General features: G+C 40.7%; 1 protein-coding gene across 3 annotated transcripts in view; it reads left to right on the top strand.

Moving 5' to 3' along the window:
• The window catches only part of LOC120614661 (LIM zinc-binding domain-containing Nebulette-like), a 164,561-nt gene that overhangs the window by 94,557 nt on the left and 49,918 nt on the right, over positions 1-20,086 (top strand). For all 3 annotated transcript variants that reach the window (XM_039877521.1, XM_039877522.1, XM_039877523.1), the window contains exon 3: positions 16,802-16,886. In XM_039877521.1, coding sequence (XP_039733455.1) covers positions 16,802-16,886 — 85 coding nt within the window. The remainder of the gene's footprint in view (positions 1-16,801; positions 16,887-20,086) is intronic.

The raw sequence follows: 20,086 nt of genomic DNA, 5'->3' as shown, positions 1-20,086 counted from the left end.
ATAAAAGTTCTCGACTTAAATAAGGAAAGGGAAAAAAATTGTATGCTGAGATTGCTAAGATCCACGGTAAGAATGTATCTTCTATCTATGAAATTGCCTAATTTATAAATTAAACTTTATCATAGGTATGTATGGGTAGGAAAAGCATAGTATACATAGGGGTCAGTGTTATCTGTGGTTTCGGGCATCTACTGGGGGTCTTGGAATGTATCCCCCACAGGTCAGAGGGGAACTGCTGTAATTCTCTCCTCTCATCCTGACCTGGGGCAACTATTTTTATTTTATATTTGATTGGTGATAATAGAAAACAAATACACAATCATATATGTTGAACAAATACAACAACATTGTTACCAGAGACCTAATAATTATTTGTTGGAAGAATAAAGATCTGGGAGGCCTGTGTCCTGTTCTCACAGATATTTTACTGAGAGTGACAGTTACAACACATGCAACTCTCTCAGTAGGAAAGACGATGATATTAAAATATTCCCATTATAATTCTTTTCGAGTAAAAAGAATATCTGGTTTATAAATAAATTAATGAGAAAATTCCTTTAATCATGTATATGTGCCTATGTGCACAGATGAGTCACATCACATTATTTTCTTACAGAGAAAATTAAATTTTGGAGACTGCTATCTAGCAAGTCTCTGTCTTAAATGGGGAAATTAAGTATTAAAGGAAAGGAGCTAATTGTCTTGTTCATTGTGCATGGAAAGCTTGCTTGAAGATTTGGGTTTTTATGATTGCAGGCTTTCAAACTTCTGACAAGATTGCTTCTAAATTAGTCAATGTCAAGAGCTGTCTTTTTGTCGATTGACAACTGGTTGGTGTTGCTCCATTTTATTGAAAGAAGAAAACATTAAAAATGGCTCCACCATCTGTTGGATATGAAGTATCAGATGGAAGAGTGATACTATGTAGTGAGGAGAGGTATTAACTGAGCTCAAATCTCAGACTCTTTTTAAGGTACAAAATTTACTATATTTGGGTAAGTTAACTACTGTTGGATTTAAATCTTTACTAGAAGTTGTAAAAAATAGGTTATAGGGAGATATTTTTGGAAATATATTCCTTTCTTGTTTATTTACAGAGCAGTCTTCTCCCCCCACCTTTATTTCTTGGGATGTTATTTTTGAACCAAAAAAGGCAATATTTTTCTCTGAGAACTTAATTAAATGGTTCAGTGGTGTGAACTACTTTTACTTTTCATGCGGTTTAATTTTCTAGTTTAAAGCAGAGCCTCCCTGTGGAAACCATTTGTTTTTGTTAATCAAAATTAATGGATAATGCTTATCAGGTGACAGAGAAAATTGTAAAGTTAAGAGCTTGTGGTCTGCAGGAGGATTCCAGGGTTGTGCTGGTAAATATTTGAAAACCAGCTCTCTGGGGGAACAAAAGTCCTGACTTGCAGTGTTTGCCATTGTCTGTGGTGAAAATACTCCCACCATGGTTAATTTCAAGCCACCAACCTGACATCACAGAACATGGAGTCAGGAAGGAGATACACAGTAGCAATTATTATATGGTGTTTTCCTTTACAGATACGGCAGATGTAAATAATGTCAAGAGCATAGATTATAATACAATGTAGTAAAATAATTAGGAAGTGATGAGATTTGAGTATCTGTCACCTTTGCTTGTGATATAATTTATTTAATTATAATTAAGTTTCTATAGTTTAATTTTTGAAAGTGCTCGTATTTAGCAACTTGCTCACAAAATCCTCCCAAATTTAACAGTTAGATCTCACAAGCCAGAGCAAGCTGGCTCCAGCACACCGCTGGTGGGACAGACCTGTGTTAGATTTCTGTGTCCGACACTTAGTAGCTGTGCGATAATCTACTGCAAAGCTTGTTGAGAGGATTAAATGAGATTTTAGATACAAGTCCTTAGAGCAGGATTTGCTGCATAGTAAGTGCTCAGTAAATGTCAGTTATTATTGGTGTTAAATCTTGCATAATAAAGGGAATGCCGTAAAGCTCTATATGTAACTATCCTAGTTATTTAAAATGAAATGAATTTAAGAATGGGCTGAAAGTTGGTAATAAGGGCCCATAAACTAAATTAACATAACCATTTTTATTTTATTTTATTTTTTAAAGTAAAAACGATAGCTCTTTCAAGTCAGAATTCCCTTTTTTCTCCATGACTTTTTCCATTTAGCCCGAATCTTTCCTCAGTTTTATTGGCACGATTGGCATCTTTATTCTGTCTTCACAGAGCTATTGCAGTATTGATGCCAGAATATCTTTGTAAATAAGCTTTTGATACCAGAAGCATCTGTAGCTTTAGAGTGAAACTGGCAGGTTATTTATTCAGAGTCCAAAATTACAACTGAATATAAACTGAATATAAAGGCTGCAATGGAGGTCATGGGGTTTGGGTTAAGAGGGAAAATTAGTTGTTGAAAAATTAAATAATAATAAGTAAGGTAATTAAAATCTAAATCATTTACTATTAACCTCTGAAATCTTTTTAGATTATTAATAAGTACCACCTCATTAAACTGAATCTTACTGATTTAGAATCTGAAAATTCAGACAAAAAAATCCTTAAAAGATTTTTTTAAAGCAAAGCATTCAAATTATTTTCTTTATCTGAATTTTCTGGATCTCAGGAGTAAGAAAAATCTAGACTAAAACCAGAGTTCTTTAATATGTCACTTTTACTTCAGTCTGGTAAATAATTTTGTTGATTACGAATGTTTGTGATTTTAAAGTCACAGAAAACATTTCACTAACAGTGCTTTAAATCAGTTCGTCCTCAATATTTTTCCATCTCAGGATTCCTTTAAACTCTTAAAAATGACTGAGAGAAAGCTTTGTTTTTATCGATATTCACCATTTTAGCAATTAAAAGCTATATATTGATAATATTTACATTTACGCAGTACTTACAGTTAAGTTTTCTGTGTTTTGTTTGTAGATTGATTCTACAAAACCAAATCTTATGGAAACAGCACAGAAAGTATAGCCTACGCAATAATCTTCATGGGAGAACTGTGTGTGTGGTTTGGTCCATTCAGAAGGAAGTGTAATTGTCGTCTGAGTCCTAACGTGGACTGGCACTGCATTTTCCTATGACAACTCAGTTCCTATCTAGTGAGCCCTCATTCCGGTGGGGAGATGAAAGCTTAATATAAGCACACGTTGGACTCTATCTCTTCACTGGGATTGTGGCTGAATTATTGGGGGTGGTTCGTGTGCTGCCAGGACCTTGGAGGACGCCCCGTCTTGGTCTTTCTATCTGGTTGTCAAGCCCAGGCCCACACAGGTCACCTTTGAGGTGTCCCTTGTTTTTTCATCCATGGTCTTTTTGTTTCTAGTGGTTCTGTGTCCTTCTCAGAGTGTACCTTAGGGCACTGTATGGACCGTGGTCCCAGGCGCTGAAAGCCACTGCCTGTCAGGGCTGGACTTGAGGCTCTGAGCCTGGCCGAGGATGCACAGTCCCCTTAATTTTCTTTATTCCTCTTCCCTTTTCATCTGATGATATTCTCTTAAGAGCACTTTCTCTGCGATGTTTTTCCTTCAAGGGCCACCCAGCACAATCTGCAATCTCTTCAACTGGTTTTCAGGCTTCAGGACGTACAAAGCAGAGACTAGCTGGCCATTTCTGCTTTCTTCCCTCTTATCTGTGAACTCTGAAAGGAGAGAGAGTGAGTGAGAGGTGGGTGAGATGGGAGGGGAAGTACTGGGAAAACAAAAAACAGTTGGTATTTCAAAAATATTTTCCAGCCCCATGATCCTATGCCATTACACCTCTGCCAGTCAACAGATCCCATGAGTCCAGGTCCAGTGGCTCCTCAAGTTTTTTATATTCATTCATTCATTCATTCATTCATTCATTTATTCATTCATTTTATTGGCTTTGCTTTTGTTAGTGCTGTGTTTTTCAAACTGTGGAATTGGACCCATTACTGAGTCAGAACATTGATTTAGTGGGTCAAGACCAGCATTAGAAAATAAGAAAGGAATATACTAGAAAAAAGTAGAAAACATTAGAAGACATCACATAAAACAGATGTAGGTATTGTTTTGAAACTTCTGTTGTATATACGCGTGTGTGTTCTGGGCTGTGGGGAAAGATGCATTTCTTACAGTGGGCTCTAGTCAGAGTTTTAAAAACACTGTTTTTAGATCATTCTCAGCTGCCACTGAATTTGGTATATTTACATTTTTTTTGTTATCATGGAAAAAACTATATTAATTAATTAAATTGAAGAAATGATTTAAATTTTTTTTCCCCCTGTCTACCTGCCCTCTCCCCTCTACCCTCTGGTAACTACTAGTCCATTATCCATGTCCACGACTCTCTGCTTGTTTGTCCTGTTCATTTGTTGCTTTTAAGTTTATATCCCACATATAAGTGATATCATGTGATTTTCAAATTTTTCTGTCTGGCTTATTTTGCTTAGTATGATTATTTCAAGGTCCACCCATGTTGTCGCAAATATCAGTATTTCATCGCTTCTTATGGCTGAGTAATATTTCATTGTATGCATGTACCACAGCTTCTTTAGCCAATCATCTATCATAGGACACTTCAGTTGCTTTATATTAATATTTTTAAATAGAGGGTGCATAGGTCGCAAATTTGAGTCTCCTTGACTGAAAAATGTCATTTTTTTTGTCCTCAGAGTTTGATAGGGTATAATACTATTTTCCCTTAAGATTTCAAAGGCATGGTTTTGCTGATGAGAAGACCGATGCTATCATAACTCTCTGGGCAAACTGTTTCCCCCTCTCTCTCCAGAAGCTTTCTGCAGATTTTCTTTATTTGTAGAATTCTGAAGTCTCAATGGAATATATTTGAGAGAGATTTTTTTGCTGCTTCTGCTGGGCACTTAGTTCGCCCTTTAGAGCCGAAGCTGTAAGTGGTTCTTTATTCCCTTGTTCGAACCTCCTATTAAATGGATTTGTTTACAGATTTCTTAACTTTTCTCTCATATTGTCTATCTCTTTGAGTTTTTTTTCTCTCCGGTTTATTTTGAAGAAAACCAGTTTGCCTGTTCACCCCATTATTCCATCTCCCCATTGGCTGTTTCATTTCAATAACCGTATATTTTTAAATTCACTTTTTGAATTTTACATAGAGTTAAATTCACTCTTTTTGGAGTGTGGGCCTAAGAGTTTTGACAGAGGCATATGGTTAGGTGGCCACCACCGCCATCAAAATACAGAACAAACACTTGCGTCACTCCAGAGACTTCACTCCTGTTTCCCCTTTGCGGTCAACTCGACCCCCACCCCCAGCTCATGTGAGCCACTGATTTCGACAAGTGTATTTCTATTCTTTAATTTTCTAGTAGCTCGCTGGTGTTTCTGATTTCCCTTTATTTCCTTAGCAATTTGTTCTCATATTGTTGATGTAACTCGATTATGTTGTAGTATCAAAAGTAGTGAATGTAATACCCACGCGAACGTTTCTCAGAGTGTTCATGCATGAGTCATCTGTCTCCTCCTCTTATGCACACACACTCTCTCTCCCTCATCTTTACATCTTTGTTTTTTTCTTTCTTGCTGTTGGGTTTTCTTAAATGGTGGGGGGACGTTGGCTGTCTTGTCCACTTTTATGGCTGAAAAAGAAGCGAAATAGTCTAGATAAGTAGAAGGTGCTTGGTTTGCCATTTGAGTCAACAATATTGAGGCAACATGAGTCAAACATATTGAAGTTCCAATTTTGAAAGTGGTAATTATGTCTCTGTACAAATATGGCCCTTCGTTCAGACCTTTCACAAATTCTGTCTTTTCTTCCTCTGCCATTAACCTGTGATGATAAAGGTTTAAACCTGCATGTCTTTCTCCTGATCCAAGTCACTGAACACAGCAGAAGTCTAATGATCTGTTGGGTTTTAGTTTAGTTATATAATCAACTGTAGCCAAAAAAAAAAAAAAAAAAAATATATATATATATATATATATATATATATATATAGTACATTGAAAGAAGAGTTGATCCATTTTGTGGTTAGGTTCTGCTTTGTGGGCCATGGGAAGGGAATGTGACTTGCCTAGTGAGTTTTTCTGAAGAGGCAGGGGAGACAGGCAGGGACAGTTGGCAATGTTGTATGCAACATTTAGTTCATTTTCTTCAACAATGCTGATGTAACAGATGCCAATTCTGGTATAATTTCCTTTGTTTTCCCTCAATCTGCCTGTTCTGCAACATATGAAATGAATTTAATGTACATAGTTTGGAACTGAAGTGTTTTTGAAGAAATCCCCCCTCCATAAGAAAATTTCTCTAATTGCATAGTGCAGGCTGGTGGGTAATTAGATTTTAGTTTCTTGTAGTTATTTGTATTGCCTGAAAAGTTAAGAAACAACTGATTTGCAAATTGTCAAATAGGTGGAATCGATAGATGGCAGAGAGATGTAGCCTGTAGTCCAGGATGTTTGGCAGTGGTTGCCATGGGTGTCGTGTTGAAGAGAATGTTGGGTCTTTCTGGACCCTCCAGAAAAAGTGGTGTGATTAGAGTTGTCTGTCTTGAGCATGGGAGGTCGCACACAGGATAAGTATAGACCATTACGCCAGTAGTGGTTGTCCCTGTTGTCATTCATGATCGGTTTCCCACAATTTATTTGACTTGTTGTTCAGTGATACATTTGTCTGCGAGGGTATACAATTTTTAAGGAAAATACACAGCTGAGTGTAAGGTGCCATTCTTTAATTTTGCATAGATCTTTTCTTAAAAACAGGATTATTTTATGCTTTCCCTCTTTCTTTAGGCTTTAAATAATTATTTTTATTGAGAGTGAGCATTTATGGTAGGTACTATATTTATTCTTTTTTCAACAAAGGAAATATAATGGGCTCTTTCAAAGTGTTTCTAATTTTCTGTTTTCTTACAGACTTTGCTTTTAATATATTTCAGACTGTAGTGATGTCTTAGATACTTGAGTCCCAAATCTGCCTGTGTTCCTCTGGGCTGCAATCACCAGTGCCATTTGGTGTCCTGGGCACAAATCACAGGGCTGCTCAGCCATGCGTACTTCCGTTTCTACATTCCTATGGTCAGTACAGGCAACAGCATAGGGAATAGTCTCCCCACCGGCTTATCTTGTTCTTAAACAACATTTAGGGGTGTGTGTGTTATTGTGTGTGTGTGTGTATTAATTTCTCACCTTTGACATGGCAATTCAAAATCTAGGTGACATGTTCCAACAGCCGAGAAGCATTTCCTAGTGCAGTGGGTCAGGTTTACCGTGTAATCCCTTTGATAATGCCGTCTTTTGTAAACACACATGGAAGTTACAATGAAGTCCTGCCGCGGAAGTAAATCAAAAGGTGGCAAGTCGCTTGACCCTTCCAGCCAGAAAGAGAATTTGGTAAATCGTTAGACAAGTTATTGACTGCCCTTCAGAGAGCAAGCGTTTGCATCTGTTCTTCCTTTCAGCTGGGGCTTGTATTGCATGTACGCATTATCATAATCCATTTTTCGCTTTTATGTGATCTACCGGCAGCTCTCATAAGCCTCCTCTCTGAAAAGTGTCCCCCATTTACTTTCTCTAATTCACTGTCTTTTTTTCCCTTTAATCATAAAAATTGATGTTTTGCAGCCAGCACATTCTGTGCGAGTTGTTTATGGGGATGCTACTGGGAAGAAGGTTAGTGATAGAATTAAGAACGAGAGGATGGCTGTGGAAGGAAATTCCTGAATAGACAGCACAGCAGTGACATAGTCAGATAGTGAAAGAAGCACATGAAACCCAAGGAAAATCATGAGAATTATGTCTTTGGCTGATGTTGAATAGTGGTGAGGGTCCACTGACAAATTTTTACTTACGGGGTTCTAGTCAGTAGAAAATGCCCAGATTAAGTCCAACATGTAACAAAGATGTTATCTTAAAATGCCTCTACCTGTTAACTGGTAGCACTCAAGCTGGAATATCCGTAGAAATAATGTAGAATGTACTCATTTCTCATCATCTCAGTCTTAAACATTTCATATGAGAATTTCTTAATTTATACAGTTTTACACACCTGAAGAGATAACCAAAATAGGATTATTTTTTTCAAATTTTCAATAATTATGAAGTTTCCTAAGAATGTTCATTCAAGGGAAAGAAACCTCCAGGTTTTCTCCTTTTCCCATATGATATGACGTTTTCCTTTATGGCTCTTAAACCAATGAAACATCTTCCCAATACAATGATTGTGACTTTTAAGGTAGAGAGTCTTTTGGGGGATGAAATCCGAATGAAGACTAAGAAGGTGGGCGCCCAGGCTTGGCCCTTTAAGAACTGAGGGATGACAGCCCAGCGCTTGGCTTAGGCGGTCAGCCCTCTGAGATGCGGGTTCCGTGTAGGACAGGCCGTGATTAGAAGTTGCTGCCCGATGTGTCTGGCAAAGCGAGCTCAGGCAGCAAAAGCATTTACAAAGGGAAGTCCGAGCTGGCGTCAGTTCAGATTTCCTAGGCATCAAAGGGGGGGTCTCGCTTAAACAAATCTGTCGGCGTTAGAGTTTTGGGGAAAACGCAGCGCGGCATCTACGTAAATGCACCTGTCCAGATTTCTGTCTGAAGCGGCTCCGTCTCACGCATCCCTCGGGTCCTCCATCCCTTCATGAGCGTGTGTGGTTTGGTCCAGTCTCATAGTGAGGCCTGGATTGTGTGTCTCCGTGCGCTGTTTGTTCCTGTTGTGCCTTCGCGTTGGAAACCTTTGTGCGGACGCGGGGCTCCTTGGGCCCCTCCCACCAACACTTTTTCTTCTGAAAGGTCCTTGTAGTGTTAGTGGTTGTTTCTCATGTCCAGCATGCGATGGTCGGTCCCAGTCTGGGTCGTAGCCTTTCTTTCTCTCTCTCTCCCTCCTCCCTCCTCTTCCTGCCTCTCTGCCCCCACTCCAGTTTCATGCTGCTGCCTTTTCGCACTAGGATGCACTGCATCTGGACTCAGATGCAGGCATCCTTGGGGAAGCTCAGTCAGATGGGGGAGGAGCCCACGAGTGTCAATGTCACAACAGAGAGAGTTTTCCTTTCCATCGATTATTCTGCTCCCATTCTGTATGGCACATGTTGGCGTTCTGCTTTTATGCATACGTACATACACGCAATGTAGAAATGGAAGTACACGCACATACTCACACGTACACACACATATATACTACACACACGTACACACACATATATACTACATACACGTAAAATTTTTTTTCAGACATACATTTACACACGTAAAATGATACTTGTTTGTGGTGAATTGAACCTTGATTATCTAGTGTATCTATTCTTAATAATGCCTTTCTTTTAAAACCATACTTGTCTCATTTTAATATAGCTGCTTTGTAGTAGAATTTAACAGTATGACAATATTAGCCTTCTAGCTGGCAAATTTAACCCATTTACATTTTTGTGGTTATTGAATTGTTTCTTCCAACTGTTAAATTTCTATTTGTTCTATTTATTCTTTGCTTCTTTTTCTTACTGTTTTCTTTCTTTTTTTATTGTATCGAGTTAGAGTTTGGCTCTTTTAAAAAATTTGAATTTTCCCTTCTATAGGATTTGAATTTATGTATGTATTTCCGTTCTTTGCAGTTACCCTTAAAATTTTATCAAAGTCTAAATTTAAGCAAAGTATAAAATAATATCTTAACCTTTCTTATGAAGAATAGAAAGACTTTAGAATACTTTAACTTTCATACTATCTTCCCATCTCGTTGTCCAGTATTTTAACTTTGTCTTTAAAAAAATCCCAGATGGTAGACATTATTATTATTCCACACTGTGTATAGGTGTGTGCACATGAGTGTGTGTCTGTGTATGTGCGTGCACAGACACTTTCCATGTTATTTGCTTACCATTCCTTTTTGCATGTAAGCTTGTACTTCTGGAATAATTTTCTTTCTTGCCGAAGTGCATTATTTATAAGAAACTTCATAGAGGATCTGGTGGTAGTAATCTCTCTCAGGGTCTGTTTATTTAAAAATGTTTTATTTTTCAATTTTTAAAGATAATTTTGAATGATGAAATAATCATCATTGTTACAAAATGGGAGAAGTGCTTAAAATTATGTTTACATCTGACATCGACCCACCATCCAAAACAATTATGACCTTGGCTCTCAGATGAAATCGCTTCCTTGGTTAAATCAGAGCATGAAAAGGCGGTTGAGAGCAGTCATAGGGCGCTCAGTGCACTCAGAAAGACACAGCTGAAAAGCCACTTTAATAATGCGAGGTCTCAACTCTTGCCATCTAAATGTTCTTAAGAGATAAAGTTGCATTTTCATAAAAAGTAGATAATATATTTAAAATGTTAATACACGTCTTCCATGAATGAAGGGGCACACAGGGGCCTTTGTCGGGGGTCCCAAAGGCCGCCCCCAGATTTGATGACTCTCTAGGGGGTCTCACAGGACTCTGCATAGAGTCAGCCATATGCACGGCGGTGATTTATTGTATCAGAAAGATACAGAGCAAAATCAGCAAAGGGAGAAGGTGCCTGGTGCGAAGTCTGGAGAGCACCAGGAGCAAGCTTCCAGAGTCCCCTCCCAGAAGAGTCGCACGGGAGGCGCTTAAGTCCCCCAGCATCGAGTTGTGACAGTGCGTGTCAAATGTCGATGACCAACGGAGCTTGTTAGAAATTCAGTTTCCAGGATCTTTATTGGGGGCTGTTCACAGAGGCACCTTCTGCCTGGCAGGTACCCAAATTCCAGACCCCCAGAAAAAGGCAGATATTCAACGTAAACCACGTTGTGTGTACAAACAGCTCAGGCACAGTGTTTGTACTCCTCAGTTAACAGAGGTGAAACTCTCCCCAAATCCAGGTTCTTGGACACCAGCCAAGGGCCAGCCTTGTAAGCTGGGCTTTCAAATCCAACATCCAGGCTTACTCTATGAACTCTTTACTGCACACTGACCATAAGGAAATGATGATATACTGACAAATTCTTTTGACACCTGAGTTCTGCTCTCAGATTTTCTAGTTTGAGTGGAGCTGTAATAGTGGTCAGGTAAACCAGAAACTGGAAAGGGAAGAATTAAGGGCTCATGAGAGAGGAGATTCAGACAGGGGTGATTGACATGCAGCGTGGTAAAAGATTAGGGGGAGACGGCGGGCCATTTGGCTTTGTCAGGAGATGAGAATGAAAACAAAGATTAGAGATTGGCCAGAAAGAGCTAGCAGTCTTAGAATTTGTGGCCTCCTCTAACTTTAGAGATTTATGTCTATTATTTAGGCTTTCTCAACCTCAGTGCTACTGATGTCTTTGTTGGGGTGAGTGCGGGGGTCTGTCCTGTGTATTGTGGGATGTATGGACATCTCCACCCACTAGATGCCCATAACACCTGACTCCCTCCCCCCCTGGCCCCTCCCATTGTGGCAACCAAAAATGTCCCCAGACATTGCCTATTGCCAAATGTCCTCCAGGGAAGGTGGTTGAGAACCACACTACTAACACAAGATTTACAATAAATAAATTCATGAAGATCTGAGTTTTATATGTTTAAATGGTTTACTAATATCTCACATTTACAGTAGTTTCTATTAATAAGGCTCTTTAATATGGTTTTAGCAACAACTTCGTGAGAGAGCTAGGGGTATTTTATCCTCATTAGAGAGATGAAGGCAATGAGACAGAGGTTAAGTCATTTTGCCATAGAGCAAAGAGAAAGTAGTCATCGTAGTACTAGTAGTAGTAATAATAGTATTATTATTATTAACAGTAGATACTTTATTGAGTGCCTACTATGAACCAGACATTGTTTGAAATGCTTTACAAGAATAAATTTTAGAACAAGCCTAAGAAGTGCTATCATTACGTTGATATTACAGATGAGGAAATTGAGGCCAGAGAGGTTAAGAAACCTGCCCAAAGACACACAGCTAGTAGATAGAAGAGCCAGGTTCAAACTCAGGCTCCAGTGCTGTCGTGACCACCAGGCTGTGGATAAAAAGCCCAAGGTCTTGGATTCTTGCTCTCATCCAATAGTGTTTCTCATTCCTATCTCTGTGGAGGTCGCCACTTGCTTACACTGCTGTCTTCACTCTGCCCAGCTGTAGGCTACTGGTTTGCATATAACTTTTCCTATATTCTTATCAACCGAATCTCACAGAGATAAAAAAAAAAAAATTGCAAGTGTTCTTTCTGTGACCTAGCTTAAGCTATTTCAGACGTAGTCTTCTGTTATTATCTTGATTCTTTCTCTGTTTGTTTTGAATGTAGCATTTCATGGCAATCTGGATCTGTTGCAGCTGTCAGCCTAGTCTTGATACATACACTTCATCCAATTTCTGCACACTTCAGCGAAGAGACTTCTATTTATGATGCTTAAACATTTCACGATATTCTTCAGCTCTTTCCACCAGTTCCCAATGTCATATATGTCGTATTGCCACCATTAAGTTATATTTTCCAGGAAATTTGTTCATGTACCAATTCACCCACCTCTTCTTCGGTATGCTTTTAAATGTTTTTCCTCGTTCCCTTTGAACATCCATTTCTCTTGCCCCCATGCCTTCTGTGCTGTGTTCTTTAAAGAATGAGAAATGTCCTTCATCGAGGCTTGTTGAAGAAATCTTATTTCCTTAAGATTTCTATTCAAGATATCTATTTTAGGAAGACCTTCTACAATATTTGGAAAGATCTAGAATGAACTGTATAGTAGCATCAGTTAATTTTAACATGCTTTGCTTCTCAGTGTCTATGATCCTACAAGGGACCACTGGCCCTCCAGTTTATTCTGTGTCTGGTTTTCTTTTGCAGGTGGGGTGATGGGTGAGCAGGAGTTGACACCATGGCTTTAGAGTGTTTTTGGATTGGCTAGATGGAAATTACTTCACGGACATGATAGTGAGAAATCCAGGATTTTCAGATATGTCAAGTTTGGCAAAATTAATTAGGTTTCTCCAGCTACTGTGATTATTTAAGTGAATGCAGTGTGTGCTGCCATTTCTGTCATTACACTCATTTCTTCTGAGTCTTATGCTTCCGATTCATGAGACTGTTCCACTCCCTCTTGTTTGTTAGGCATTTTTGCCCCCAAGATTTTATTCTCTTGAATTTTGCTAGCTCTGAAGGTAACTTGGATCTCCAAAGCCTCCAGTTCTCATCTGTTATAGTACTCACGATTCCTAGGGATTTCGGATATGAATTGCTTCTTCCCACTCAGCTTTTATTATTTCGGTTATTGACACTAAGTTAAACTTTTTGTCTTAGATCAAAACTTGGGATAATTTCTTCCTGTTCTGCCTCTTTAGAGAAGTCGTGTTAGATATAGATGAACTCACTATTAGAAAATTATTATGTTTTAGAATTGAAAAGGATATTGGAAAAAGTGCGAAACATGGCCATCTGTTTATAGTGCTCGATATAATTGCACAGCATGTTAGTAGCTTTGCTGCTTTGGCCACCAGGGCAGCAGATTATGTCTTTTGAAAAAAACCCCAGAAGCTTAAAAATTGTTTTTTTTTCAGCATAACCTTTGTTCCAAATAGGACTTAGTATGAGATGCCAATATCTAACATATATGAGGTGTTTTATTTATATGCATGTATTTTATCAGTTCAAATCTATTACCTTTTCTTGTTGTAAAGTAAATGGTGAGAAAAATCAGATTATTTCATGAAATGAAACTTCAGAACGAGAGGTACAGGTGGCAAGTGAAGTTTTCTTAAAAAAAAAATAGAATTATTTTTAGCTGGTGTGGAGGAAATTCATGTACTCACAGGCAAGTAGTTGCAGATTGTATATCCCCACCCCCGAGTTCATGTTTCCATCTCTGTTTAAAAATTAAGCAGAGTTTTTAATTAAACATGAATGGCAGGAGAAGGTTTTCCCCCTCAAAGGCTGCCCCCAAACTGAGTTAATGTGTAAGTTAGTACAGTAGGGTTTCAGTGGACTAATTCTGTAACACATTTGAGAGCAGATTTTTATTACGGTGTTTAAAGCAGTTAAAAAACATATATAAAAATTTTCAATTAAACATCGTGGTCCTCCGAAAATCTCTGTGAAACTTTATTTTACAGAATGTATTTTGAAAAAAAAAAAGTGCTGCTATTATTTTAGCTTTAAAGTAGAGCCATATGTAGTTGCTACATATTAAAGTCCATCACTGTTCAACTTTCCAGGACTGACTTGTAAATCTTACAGAACACACTGACATTGTCTGTCCAGCCTCACGTGTCAGGAGCACAGTTCAAAAGTGGCCCCAACGGGTGTGGCCGACGCAGAGGCTGTGACTTTGGGGTAAAGAGAAGGGGAGACCTCGCCTTCTATGGCTTCCTCGCTCGAATCAATAACTCTAGTTTTTACCGACATTCAGAACAAACTCGCCTATCTCGTTTCTCAGTCTGGGTTAGAAGGAGGAAGCCAGAAGAGACAACCGTGGAAGGCAGAGAGCGGAGTGTGAGAAATGGTCCCTCGCTGTCTCTCCGTTGTCACGTCCGATTAGGCCATCCCTGTCTTCGTTAGCTGGAAAAGCACGACTGCCTCGTGTCATGATCTGACGATATCTATTAGGAGGCCCTAAGAAATCACGATAAAATTTAAATTAGGTGTGTGTACGCCCTAAGAAGGCAGGAAAATTATGTAAAAGTTTTTTGAAGGATGTTAATTAAAATAGTTAAAGATGCATCTGGTAGGTTGTAGGATTTCAACTTCTGTTATCTGGAAACTTGACTTACGTGGGACATTTAATTGCTGAAGAATGCAAGAAAAACGAGGCATTAATGTATGTTTTCCCACCATGAATTTGACTCCACAGGGCTACAAAATATGTTTAATCCTCACTTCAGAAGTGCTGGTGTCCTTTCGTAGCTTGGTTAGAGTTTATCTGTGTCGACAAGAGATTACTGCCTCAGCTTTCCAGGAACAGGGAGGCCGAAAAGAACCTTCTACAGAATGAGCAGAGTTTGAAACAGTGAGGCCGAGAGGAGGACTCCTGAGACAGCGCGACATGAGACGCGGGGTGGATGTCACCAGGGAGGGGGACTCTTTGAGGAACGGCTCTGAGTTCCACAGCTTTTGTGGTGACAGAGTTGCAGCCGCTAGAAATGTCCCCTCAGTGCTGTGAATCGGTGTTTGAGCCCTCGCCCACACATGGCAGCAAATGCCTGCGTGCTTGGGTACGTGTGACTATAGTGTGATACGACACGACACGGTACGTGTGACTATAGTGTGATACGACACGGCGAAGCTTTCCTATCGCCTGGCCTGAGCTCTTAGGCTCTGGCTGATTGCTGTGTCCCCTCTCTCCTGTCTTCCTTCCTTCCTTCTCTCTTTCTTCGCTCCTTTTCACAAATATTTATTGAAGTCATACTATGAGCCAGACACTGGTAGGTGCTGAGTGCGCTCTGACAAAGGACAGGGCGGCCTGTTCTTGCTGCCACAGAACTTTCCTCGCGTGTGAGAGACGCGTCAGCGGGAGCGCACAGATGGAGACGATAAGGTGGATAATGGGGAGGGAAGGGCATCCCAGGGCGCGTCTGAGCGAGCACGAGGGCTTCCTGAAGAAAGTGACATCTGAGGCGAGACCTGAGAGATAAAGCGGGGTAAGCCAGAGAAGTGTGATGAGAAGGATGAGTGTTTCCGGCCAGCGGAACAGCCCGTGGGGGAGGAGGTGGGAGGGACAAGGGTGAACTCCACGGCCAGAGCATGGAGTGTGAGCGAGAAGTCTGCGGAGGGCTGATCTTGGGGGAAGGTGGCAGGCTGGACTTTATTCTCCGATCAATGGGAAGCCATTGAAAGGTTTTCCTCAGATCGGCATTTTAGAACCTTCGTTTTGGCGATTCAGATTGGAAGGGCAAGACCGGCAGGTGTTGTAGTTACCCGAAAAAGAAATATGGTCTGTAATGAAAAAAAAAATGCAGTGGAGACATAGAGAAGTAAATGTGATTGAGCCATACTTAGGAGATAGAATCGACAAACTTGGTGATCGATTGATTGGATGTGTGAGGAGTCAGGGTTGCTCCCAGGTTTCTGGCCTAGGCAATTGGGCACTAATAAATGAAAGTGAGACTATGGGCAGACTTGTTTTGGGGGCAGGGTGGCATGAAGGACAGTTGAGTTTCAGACCGGTCGATTTCGTGGTGGGTATGAGATACACACACGTGGAAATGCCAATGGATCTGAACTTCAGGAGAGGACGCTGGGCTAGTGATACAGACTTGGGGTTAATTAGCATTTATACAGGGCTTGCCCAAAGCCATGAGAATGAATGAGATCAACGGAGAAGAGCCCACGGGAGAGAGAAGGGAGAGATAGATCTGGAAAAGCCAGGTCGGCAGTGCCTGATGACCCAAAGGGAAACCAAAAAAGGGCATTTCAAGAGGGAGAGAAAGCTATGCAAGAGGAAGACCAAAGATGTCTGCTGGATGTGTCCACGGGAAGTCATTATAACTTTGACCAGAGAAACTTCTGGAAACAGAAGCTAGAAGCCAGAATGCATAAAGCTGAGGAGAGAGATGAAGAGATGAGCAGGGACAGTGAGTTAGGCCTCTTTCTCAGAAAGTGTGGCTCATGGAGAGAATAGATTCTACCTGCCACTTGCTAGAATGGTGTGTAGGGAGGGACAGTGAGAGGCAGGAGAGGCTTAGCCTGGAGGCTGATGGGAAGTAGCTCAGAGAGTGGAGAAGCTGAGGTTGGAATTTGGGGTGATAGTGGGAATAACCGGGCGATAGACTGTCATGAGCATGGAGAAGGGGGTGGGATCCAAATCGATGATAGAGAGATGACCTTGGCTCAGAGGAAAAACGCCTCTTTCCATTGTAACCGAAAGGAGTGATGAAACTTTTGGTGTGAAAGCATTGTTTTAGATCGTAATATTTTAATTATGTTCTTTAAAAAAAATCTCTCCACAGACACTACCCAAAGCAGTCCTTCACGACGGTGGCAGATACACCCGAGAATCTTCGCCTGAAGCAGCAAAGCGAATTGCAGAGTCAGGTAATTTCTAGAAGGCCTGTTTTCGTTGCATTGGTGCTAACTGTCATTCGCAAGGCTGGCCGCTCGTCTGAGCTCCTGTCACCGTGCTGTTCGTGCTGGGTCACCAGCCAGCGTGGAGCCTGCGGGCAGGCCTGGGTGGGCGTGCGGGGCGAAACCACCGAACATCTGCTGTATTCCTGGTCCCGGATTGTCCCTGTATTTTCGGTTCTGTTATTCACGTGGGACTGTGGCAAGCAAACGAGTTCTGGTCAGAATACGTGTTTCCCAACAATATTGATTTATTTGGTCCTAAATGTTTAGAAACATTTTATAAATAGCTTTCCCACACCGCATATGTAGGGGAAACAAGAGGTGTTAACTTGACCCAGTTGCAGAGCGTGTGGGGCTAACACCCTGTCTGTGTATCTCACACCAGCCACTAGCTTTGTTTTCATCCTGTCACTTTATTCATATTTCTTTCATATGTCACACTGACAGCATGAACAAAGATTAGAACACCACACTTGGCTCCCAGTCAACCATTTTGGATGGAAACCTGCCTTCAATATGGCGAGACCAGGGATTTGAAAGGCAGTGCTTTTCGCAGAGACAGCCAGTCTCTTCTGAAGAAATCTGGGGTACCCTCGTTCAGTGATGTTGTCTTGCCTCAGCTCTCGCCAGCTATGGCACGGAAAGGTGCTGGGTCATGATGCTGCAGCCCGCTGGTCACCGGGGTGCAGGCACCCTCGTTTCATTGCAGTTTATTGCTCTCGCGGATACTGCATTTTTTATAAATGGAAGGTAAGACCCTCCACCCGCTAAAAGATGATGATTCGCTGAAGGCTCGGATGATGGTTAGCGTGTTTTAGCAGTGAACTATTTTTCATTGAGGTGCGTAGATTGGTTTTTTGGACACAATGCTATTGCACACTTAACAGACTAAAATATAGTGCAAGCATAACTTTTAAATGCATTGGGAAACAGAAAATGTCATGTGACTTGCTTTATTGCTATATTTGTGTAAATGCTGTGGTCTGGAACCGCAGTATCCCTGAGGTTTTCCTGGGAAAACAACACCGAGGAGTGGATGGCGGGGGAGGATCGTGTCCTCGTCCCCCTGCTGCTGTTCATTGGTGGGGACCTTGAGCCAGACACTCAGATTCCTTGTGCTTATGTAAAGTGAGACAGTCTACCTTGTCTTGTCTACTTGTCTTGAGGGTGGCTGCAGGCATCCAGCTGTTAGGTGTGAAAGCATTTTGAAAAGAAGATTGTATGACTGTAGAGGTTTATTATTATTATTGTTGTTGTTGTTGTTATTATTGTTATCCCTGAAAATCCTTCCTATGGAAAAGGGAGAAGAGCAGAAGGTGTGAAGGAAAGAGATGTCTAGCTGATAATCTTGGAAAACATCAGGATGTAGCCATCCTTAATGAGAGTAGTGAGGTCTCAGTTGCACCAGGGTCTAATTATTTCCTTGCAAGTTTATCTGATCACAGGGGAGATGGTAGTTTCTGTCACCCTCTTCTGAGGGACTTGGGACTACTTCTCAGTCCATTTAATTAGAGGAAATATAACTCAAGGTAGAGATTACTGTTGGTTAACAACACCATGAAGACTTGGTTGGCAGTTAGTTTTCGGTTTGTGTAAAATGCTAATTTTTGTGTGCTAAGCCATTAGTTCAAAAACTTGAGTGCTGGCCAAGGAAAGGCACTGTTACAGAGCCGGCAAGAACACCCTTTGCTCATTCACACGGTGGAGGCTGCCAGGGCTTGGCTTAGTCTGTGCAGATCCAATATGCCTTTCTTCTCATCAAGTTAGGATTAATTAGATAATTCTGCAGAAGTACTTCAAGCACATTGTAAAACAGAATTAAATCAAGCAATCAAATATTTGTTTCCTGCCTATTACATGTCCTTGTTCTTTGCAAAAGAATTTATAATTAGTTAATCCTCTCTTCCCAGAGCTCGCAGGGCGTCTGAGGAAACAGGACTAACACACTTTCCCAGAGCGACTGTGTTTAATTTATAGTAAGGATTCATGAAGGGAAATGTGAGCGTGGGCTCGATTGCTTAGTGCTCTGCGCTGGAGTGGGGATTTGACTGGAGCCTTGAAGGTTGAGAAAGGATCTGCTATAAAGCCCTGTCTCCTTCCTCTGGATGGCTCTCCACTCCCTGCCGTTGCTTCAATTAGTGCTTATAGGTGCCTTCAGCTTAGCCCAGGAATAAGAATGTCTTGTGTCTTACCACGTGCTCGATTCTAGAAACGCAAAGGAAAAAGGACCTGTTTTATGAAAAGCTGAATTTATTCCCCCTCATGTGGCAAGCTTTAGAGGCAGCAACACACAGATAGTGAGAGGCTGGTGGGACGGGGGCGAGTAGAGGTATGCACAACACGCCATGGGTTCTCCAGGCAGTGGTAGGGAGGGTGGGGAGTCATCGGATTCTCGGAAGGATTTTTCTCAAATGTCGTCTCCTCTAGATGGGAAACGTAGGACATTATCGGGCAGACAGTGGGGGAGAAACAACTCAGTTCAAGAGACACACGCTGAATTGCGTTAGGCAGTGGGTGGACGGAGTGTAAAGGCATCATCACGACCATCAGTCTTACTATATTTAGGGCACAATTCTACATGTGTTATTTAATCTCAAAGAGCCCTATGGAGGTGTTGAGTATTATCCCTATTTAGAGGAGGCACTCAGCCTTTAGAGAACATAGACGACTTGCCCTTGCAAACTTAGTAAAGAGTTGAACTTGAAATAGAATCTAGGTCTGTGAGCCCCTAGGATTTTTAACCAGTGTTTTGGTCCCTTTACTCAGGGAACACGTAGAAAGGAGATCTGTAAGCAAAAAATTGCAGTACAAGGTGATAGTGTGTGTAGTATTTGTAAAGGTAGAATTTTGCAAAAAGTGCAAAAGTCACACGAAGGAAGATGTCCTTCTCCTCACCGTTATTATTATCCTCCTTTTTTCTGGGTGAGAGATGGAAGCACTTCTACAAGTGAAAATCTGTTTTTGCAAAGGCATGGAAAGATACCTGTCCTAACGGTACCATTCCGTAATGGCAACTGATTTGATTTTTAACATATTGAATGATTCGCTTCTGAGGCAGAGCATTTCCTTCGAGTTTTGATATCAAGATTTCTGAATAGCTCAATGATTTTGGTGGAAATTGACTATTAAATATTTTATTTACTTGTTTTGATAATTTGTGGTGCTAAATG

The sequence above is a fragment of the Pteropus medius genome, unplaced genomic scaffold, assembly GCF_902729225.1.
Source record: "Pteropus medius unplaced genomic scaffold, Ma_sr-lr_union100, whole genome shotgun sequence".
NCBI classification, from domain to species: Eukaryota; Metazoa; Chordata; class Mammalia; order Chiroptera; family Pteropodidae; genus Pteropus; species Pteropus medius.
This window is presented reverse-complemented; position numbering and strand designations above follow the sequence as displayed.